The following is a 9007-nucleotide window of genomic DNA, read 5'->3' as shown; positions in this document are numbered from 1 at the left end:
CAAGGCTACCCGAAACGTTTGACTCAAGTTAAACAATTTAAAGGCAATGCTACCAAATACTAATTGAGTGTATGTAAACTTCTGACCCACTGGGAATGTGATGAAAGAAATAAAAGCTGATATAAATCATTCTCTATTATTTTTGACATTTCACATTCTTAAAATAAAGTGGTGGTCCTAACTGACCTAAGACAGGGGATTTTTACTAGGATTAAATGTAAGGAATTGTGAAAAACGGAGTTTAAATGTATTTGGCTAAGGTGTATGTAAACTTGTATGTAAACTACAGTAGGCCTATAGCAACTTTTGTATGGACATTGGAAACTTGTCCACGTTTGATTTTACTCGTTCATTATGCACATCTTTTCCACCCAATGAATTGGAATCATAACATAATTTACAAACCATGTTAAATTGCAATATATCCATATATTAATTAAATTATTTAAAATGTCATGGAATCATAAACATGTTTTATTTAATTGACAAATACAACAATGAAAAACGGATTAATTTAGACAGAGGTTGCAAAACGTTCCAAAAAGCAATAATGTGTCCCGTACGCAAATAGGCTACCTCTCTACAACTCTGCCTCACCGTGCAAATAACTTGTCATAGCGCAACTTTGACATTAAGAAATCTGAGGACAAGGGTAGGATCCCCCTCTACGCAATAAGTAATAGCCCTCTCCTTCCTTCCCCTGCAGTGCCGCTTCTGTTTGTTTGCACTCACTTGATCCCGAGAGGAAATTCCTTTCCGTTTTTGTGAATGACAAACTTATTAACAATTCATCAACACAGTTTCTTCCATCCGGCCCCGTTTCCAGGGCAACGATTGCTCGGCGCCCTCTGATTGGCTGGCGGATATAATGTATCCATTGAAACGCCTCGCGTTTGTAACCATTCACTAGCTTGGCGCTGCGGAAAGCACATCATCAACGAACCAGCCTCTACAACAACAAAAGAGGCTTATTCACAACGAGAAGGTTGGGAATAGACGACAGAAGATTAAATTCATTATTGGAAATAGGTGACAAATGCTTTGCAACTGTCCTGCAATCAATCCGTTTAATTTTGATTTTTACAGAAGAAGAATATTTTCTACAGCAAAAGCCTGAGTTATATAATACGAAGACAACGTCAGTGCTGGCTAGTGAGTCATTGATAAATAAATACATGGACATTCTTCCAGCCGCTGCATGAATGAGTGCTAGTGTATAGGCAATCTGCAGTCGGAAATCTAAGAAATTCGTGTTTTTCTAATTTTCGTGAGAAATGCAATAGCCTATATCCGTTTTCATTTCTGCAGTTATTCCAGAATATGTTTTTTTCTCGACCAATGTGCGCTGCCATTTCCTCAATGCCCCAGTCGTCATAACGTTGACGGCCTTTTGCTGTAGCCTACAGGGACCAACCACATAATTTTCCTGCAGTAAAGTGAACATATTTGTTTTGCTAAATGCTTGACAAGCCCAAGCCCGCTCAGTTCGAATCGGTAATGGCAATCAGCAAGACCGTGGAGTGGCTGCAAAAGCAGCTCCAGACGCGCAAAGACTGCCTATTGGTAATGGACTGCAGAGCGCTGGAGCTATACGAGTCCTCGCACGTCGAAACGGCGATTAACGTGGCCATCCCAAGCCTGATGCTCCGGCGGCTGAAGAAGGGCAATCTTCCCATCAAGTGCCTGCTCTCAAACGGCGAGGACCGGGAGAGATTTGCGCGGAGGTGCAAGACGGACACTATCGTGCTGTATGACGAGTACAGCAGGGAATGGAACGAAAATGTGGACGGGGGCTCTGTGCTGGGCTTGCTCCTGAAGAAGATGAAAGACGAGGGCTACAAGGCGTTTTACCTTGAAGGTGAGTGTTGTTGTTTTTCCAGAAGCGCATATTTTCTACTAAAATGTTGGCCTAATTCGGTAAATACATTAATAATGAATAAGTGAATATTTGGATGCATTTGGCGCTAAAACGTATATAATAATGCAAATATATTAGGTCATCACATTGTGTAGCCACGGCCTGTTATATCAACGGATTTGTCTAACAATATTATTTCCTTCATCTTACAGGTGGTTTCAATAAATTCCAAGCCGAGTTCCCTGCCCTGTGCGAGACCAATCTTGATGGTTCTTTCAATAGCAGTTCTCCCACGGCCCAGGTGCTCGGCCTCGGGGGGCTGCGAATAAGCTCCGACTCATCCGACATCGAGTCCGACATCGACAGGGACCCAAGCAGCGCCACAGACTCAGATGGCAGTCCCCTCTCCAACCCCCAGCCCTCCTTCCCAGTGGAGATCCTCCCGCACCTCTACCTGGGCTGCGCCAAGGATTCCACCAACCTAGACATTCTAGAAGAGTTCGGCATCAAGTACATTCTGAACGTGACTCCGAACCTGCCCAACATGTTCGAGAACGCCGGGGAATTCAAGTACAAGCAGATCCCCATCTCTGATCACTGGAGCCAAAATCTGTCACAGTTCTTCCCGGAAGCCATTAGCTTCATAGGTAAACGCAATAACTTACATTCAAGCACACAGATACCTCGCCTATTCTAATTTACGCACAATAATTCATTTTAACGCACAGGGTTAATAAATAAAACAGGTCTATTTTATAGTTGTTGTACATTTACGCTTATATTGGCCTAACAAGTGAAAACCACCGGCCCACAGTACAGGAACTTAAACGTATTAATAAGATATCTTATCGCCAGGAAGTTCTTTAGTTGTTATTGTGTAATTTGGATTATATGTGTCCTAGAGTACTTTCTTATCAGTCAATCAAGGAGAATAATACAGAGGGAACCAGATTAAGTCCATTGTGCCAAGCAGATACATTCTATTCTAGTTCTATGCCCCATAACAACAAACTACTCCCAAATTACAATGATTAAACTTCAATGGAACACTTCCTGTGTCTGCTTTTTTTGGTCTGCAGCCGGGGCCTAGCTTACCTCAGGCTTGTGTAATTGTAATACAAAGGCCTGTGTGGAAATTGGAGAGGGGGAGAAAGAGTGGAGGGAGGGGGTAATTTGAGCACAACAGGAAGGAAGCGGCCATTGAAAGTAATCTAGGACAGCCCAGCGATGTGTTCCCTTCACAAAGAGAGCCATTTACAGGCTCTGTTGACATCCTGTTAGCCCTGACAGGGTTCCCTCATAACTCCTACGTTTATACGCCCTAATGGCACCATTATCAAGTAACTCGGGCAGCCTGATAGAGCATTAATAGTTAATTTCCAAGTCGTGGTACTCCAGGCCAAATTAAAGAATGTCGGCTCTGTTTGTGCCGGGAGTACCACAGCGGTTTGTTGATGGATGTGTCTGGGCCTGAGACTTATGATCATTTCAGACTTCCGCCGCTTAAACGTGGAACTGGTTTAGTCAGTGTTGACCACAGGCACTGTTTTATCTGGTTGCCCTTCCACTAATCCTTCCACAGCCTAAGTTTCTTTTTCAGTATGTATATGTTCAGAGCAATTGTTTTTGTATCGCTGTGTTTTCTCAGGATACACATTATGCATATCTGACTAAAGTCTATAACATGTTCTTCCTCTTTTTTCACCTCCTTCTCAGATGAGGCTCGCAGTCAGAAATGTGGCGTCCTGGTCCACTGTCTGGCCGGCATCAGCCGTTCGGTGACAGTCACCGTGGCGTACCTCATGCAGAAGCTCAACCTGTCCATGAACGACGCCTACGACATTGTCAAGATGAAGAAGTCCAACATCTCGCCCAACTTCAACTTCATGGGCCAACTCCTGGACTTTGAGCGCACCCTGGGCCTGAAGAGCCCCTGCGATAACCGGGTTGTGGCCCCCACACAACCCCTGTACTTCACCACCCCCACCAACCACAACGTCTTCCAGCTGGACCCTCTGGAGTCTACGTGAGGCAGCGCCATCGTCGCCCCCTACTGGCTTGGAGATTTAATGAAACCTGAAACGCTGCAATGTTTCTCTACTTTATTTCCGTCACCTGTTGTGACATGATGACATCCTGCCGTTATTGACACAGTTGGCTTGAGGTTACCAGCTGCCAAGCATGGCTGCTGAAGGGGCACGTGGTCGGTCTGCCAAAAGGCTCAGAAGCAGCTGCTGCAAAAACGGGGATAGAGAAAGAAAGAAAGAATGAAAGAGAGAAGATGGGGAAGAGAGAGAAAAAGAAAGCACAATAACTTTCTAGAACCCTATATTACTTTTGGACTGGACTAGACTAGGTTTTTGCCTCAATTTTTTTGTCAACGGGTTGAAAGAGACGTAAAGTGATCTGGTGGTCAAGTGTACGTTTAACTTCACAATGAAAGGCTGGTGTGCCAAAGAGACATGATTGTTCTGTATATATGACTATAAATACTTTTTGTTTTTTGTGCTAGCACTCGCACCTTCAATAATTTTTTTCGGGTGCATATTACATGTCTTCTGTGAAGATTTGCCTGTTTAGGGTAAAACACCCCCGGTTAAGACGCCACAGTATATTGAACTACATTTTACATGTGTGGTGTCATTTGAATCATTTATACATGTGTATATTTCTTAATATAAAAGACAATAAAGTAAAGCCTTGCTCTAGTATACCCTTTGCAACAAGTGGGTATTGAATCATTTTCTTTTCATCTTCTACTTTATCTAAGCAAACCAACTGTTTATTGATCAGTATGTTTAAGTTTATTATGCCAAAAAAATGTAGTGTGGTTTTCCAAGAATCGTAAAAAAATGTATATGTGTAATATATTTCATATATTTGCTTTATAAATGAATTCAGCCGACAGGCCATTTTTGCACCCACCCTCACACAAATCAGAGTCACCTTGGTTGTATGCCTTAGTTCTGTACATAGATGTGTTATTGTGCATTAACGCTCAAAGGACTTTGCCCGAGCTATGCTTTCACCACCTATCACAATTCTACCAAATTGAGCCATAGCAAAATTTATAATTTTACAACAAATCACTGAAACTGTCAGTGCATGGCTATGTTAAGAAACTTGATTTGTTATTCAGTTAAGTAAGGCAGAAATAGCTTTATGGAAGCCAACTTAAGATTGCTACAGTTCTGTTTATGTTGATGTTTAGTGGGGAACAATGAGGGTTAACATAAGTTAATTCTTATCTGTGGTCAAGGCTTTTCAAAGTCTGGGAGATGTTGACAAAGCAGTATGCCTTGCTCACCTTGCCTCTGTGAAATGCAGTTATTTGTTGATTGAGAAAAAAAAATCCTGATTATGGGAGGATTTTGTTGTCCCTCCCTTCTGAGAGAAGGCCTGTCTATGGGGAAAGACATTTTGGTTTCAACACCCACCACTCCTCGAGTCTACACTCCTCTCTTACGAATGTAAAGAAATTATAAGTTATTAATAAATTACTATTTTGTCTACTTCTACCAATGACTTTTTTCATTGCTCAACAGTTTGTTGATGTTTGTTACACAGTGTCCACACAGTGACTTTATGTACTGTAAGTGGACTCTCCAACTCCTCGGTTCCACTTTAACCATCGCACATACTGTGTGGTGTGTGTGTGTGTGTGTGTGTGCGCACGTGACAATCATCAGCCAGATGACACAGAAGGAGCCATTCACAAACATATGGGTGTTCTTTAACCACAAAGGTTAATACAGCTCTCAAATGCAGCAATTATCCAATACAAATAACACTTAACACGTTGTCACACCACCAGTGTTGTATAACATGATGCTTCTCACTGGCACATTATGTTCTTTTGGGAACTCGTCCAAAATGTTACTGAACATGTGCTGTACATAATTAGAAGTACACAGATTGCATGACTGATTGACTGAATCTCTGAAGGACTGGTTTATCTAGGTTGGGGCACACACACACACACACACACACACATACACACACACACACACACACCACACACACACACACACACACACACACACACACACACACACACACACACACACACACACACACACACACACACACACACACACACACACACACAGTCAGTCCCTGAGGCACTTCCTGAAGGTGATGGCCTTTGTTTGAGCATAGCAGCCCATCAAAGGGAACTTAAAGTCCTTAAACATAGTGTTCCCTGACACTGTGGATGGCGTGGTGTGGTGCGTACTTGTTAAGACCTGGAGAGCATTGAGAGACAATCCTCACGGCTTAACAGGAGATCATGTTCACACACAATGCTAACAGCTGTTCACACATTTAAATAATGCCATGTCGGTGAAGTGACTGTGTGTCACATGCACATGTGTCACACACAGGCTTATATTAGTACATATAGGCTATTGGAGTGTATTAGTGAGTTAATGCTTTGGTGTGACGTAAAAGCAGGACTATCTATAAGCCTACAGTACATGCAACTCCGTAGATTAGCCAATTATTTTCAGATGGTGGACCTAGGATTTCCACATGCTAAGATCTGAATTGTCAAGCAATGCATTTCCAAGATCGCTAACATTTTTAACACAAAGAAACATAATTGAAGTTTTTACTTCATACCATCACAAACTAAACACATTCAAAATACAACTGCGAGCACCAATGAACTGGATTCACAGGTTGACAGAAAGGACAAGATCAGTTGGATAACAAAGCACTCTCTATCATGTAGGAACTACAGTAGCTCATGTGCTAACGTGCATCTATAGGTACAGTGCAGCCATATTTAAATGCAGCAGCAAGTTTAACTTAAAAACATTAAAAAACTGGTGTAATGAGCCTAAATAAAACATTTGAAGTGAATCTGATGTATTGTTCATGAGGAGAAGACGATTGCAGATGATTCTGAGCATTATCGCTGCACATGCAAAGAATGAGTTGTTAATAGTTTACTTGTTTTCTGAGAGATTAATACCAAATTCAGTGGGATTCATCTTATGAATGTCCATGATTGCGATGACAAGTTTCAAGTTGATAGACCACTGTGCAGTGGATTTACGGTGGTTTAAAATAACACATACAATTGGATTTTGATTTGTCAATAACTTAGCCATCTTTTGACCAGTTAGCTTTTTTTCAAACTAAGTTAAGACATGCACCATGGACCTACATTCCAAAGTTGGTGTCATTTGGTTCTATGGTTCATGAGAATAACATTTTTAATGTATTTTTAGCATATTAGCATATGTGCTAATTCATATTATTTAGCAGTGAACCTCTAATAAATTATCAATAGTACTTTGGAACCAACAGCCAACACTGTGCCAGAGAGAATATAGTGCAGACACCGTACCAGAGCGACTATACTATATTTAGTATCCCCCTGATGTAATGTTGGGTTGGCCTATTGATTGACAGCTGGGGGGAATGTGTGGTACGCCAGGCTCTCTGGGCCTCATGCTGGCTCTTCCTGTCCACTGGCCTGGCCTTTGCTGTTTTAATGCCCCGTATTACAAGCCACAGGAAACTACCTCTCTATATTTAGAAGGGCATGGGGACGTGGACAGGGACTGGCAACCTCACCCCTCACACTCACTCTCACGGAGGCACCTCTATTGGGACATGACAAGCCATACAGGGCACTGGAGGGGTGGGGGTGAAGGTAGTTATGTATGTGTGTGGGGAAAAGTGAAAGCTTTTGTATGTAGACAAAATGGTGTGTAGACAGAGTTACTTCAAAACAATTGTAACATATGGTGACATGTTTGACTATAATGGGTGCATTTTTGGCAATTGTTTATAACCAGGTGTCAACATAGTTGTTCTGGAGCTGTGCTCAATAGTCTCACATTCAAGATGTCATTTCAATACAAACTCACATACGTTGTTTGACATTATCCACACAAACTCTGTTTGACCCCAGCTGCTCTTGTAGCTAAACGTCTGACTAAAGTCAAGTAGTTGAGTCAGACCAAAAGCTAGCTGGCTCCTGACAGCTCCTGGTTGTCCATTGACTTCCTGTGAACAGCCCCTAGATCAGATCAGTGAAGGCAGGGGCCAGCTGGCTGTGACTTGAAGGGGGCACGCCACACAGGCATTCCATTCCTCCGCTGATATGAGTGGCCTGTCATTCAGAGCTCTGGGAGAGCTATGCTATTGATACGGGTCGTCATAACCCCTGTTGGAACATGGCCATATTTTGTGGGCAGGACATTTTAAAATATCTTATTTTTTAACCATGACAGTGGTTTTGGATATCAATGTGTGGTATAATGTGTGATATATGATTGTGAAATATAGTGCCTTCAGAAAGTATTCACACCCCTCGACTTATTCCACATTTTGCTGTGTTTCAGCCTGAATTGTATTAAAGCAGCATATATTGTATTAAATATATGTTTTTCTCACCCATCTACACACAATATCCCATAATGACAAAGTGAAAACAAATGTATTGAAAATGAAATACAGAAATATCTAATTTACACCTCCTGCGATATTACTGTGTAGAAGCACCTCTGTGTCACGACTTCTACTGAAGTTGATGCCCCTCCTTGTTCGGGTGGTGTTCGGCGATCGACGTCACCGGCCTTCTAGCCACCATTGATCAGTTTTTCATTTTCCATTGGTTTTGTCTGGTCTCTTTACACACCTGTTTCATATCCCAGTAATTATATGTTGTGTATTTAACCCTCTGCTTCGCCTCATTTCTCTGTCGGTGATTGTTTGTTTGTTATGTACGTGTTGTTTCTGTATCGGTGTGCGACGGGTTATTGTTTTACCCGGATTCTTTTTCTACGTTGGTTTTGGAAATAAATATTCCATTTTTAAACCACTCTGTTTTCTCCTGCGCCTGACTTCCCTGCCACCTACATACACGGACTATGACAGAATCACCGACCAATTTTTTGAAGTCAGCAGGAGAAGAGATCCCGGACAGGGAGGTGGAGGAGCGCATCCAGAAGAATGCAGAGAGACTATCACATCTATGCGCTGCTATGGATCGCGCTGTTCAGCTGATGGACCGCTTAGAGAGACGGGAGATTCAGCCAGCGCCTCCACCAGCCCAACCGGGGTCAATCCAAAACACCCCTTGTCAACCTGAACCGGGTGGTATCTGTCTAGCCATGCCTCGGGGTTACGACGGAA

At 42.4% G+C, this 9007-nt stretch overlaps 1 protein-coding gene across 1 annotated transcript; it reads left to right on the top strand.

Moving 5' to 3' along the window:
* The first annotated feature begins 894 nt into the window (after positions 1-894).
* LOC106573116 (dual specificity protein phosphatase 6) lies at positions 895-5376 on the top strand. Its single transcript, XM_014147824.3, has 3 exons — positions 895-1858; positions 2071-2505; positions 3575-5376. The coding sequence occupies exons 1-3, from the start codon at positions 1459-1461 to the stop codon at positions 3886-3888; spliced, it is 1149 nt and encodes a 382-aa protein (XP_014003299.1). The 5' UTR covers positions 895-1458; the 3' UTR covers positions 3889-5376.
* The last annotated feature ends 3631 nt before the right edge of the window (positions 5377-9007 follow it).

The sequence above is a fragment of the Salmo salar genome, chromosome 16 (genome assembly GCF_965601325.2).
Source record: "Salmo salar chromosome 16, fSalSal1, whole genome shotgun sequence".
Taxonomy (NCBI): domain Eukaryota; kingdom Metazoa; phylum Chordata; class Actinopteri; order Salmoniformes; family Salmonidae; genus Salmo; species Salmo salar.
Note: the sequence above shows the minus strand (reverse complement) of the source record. Positions and strands in the feature narration are given on the sequence as shown.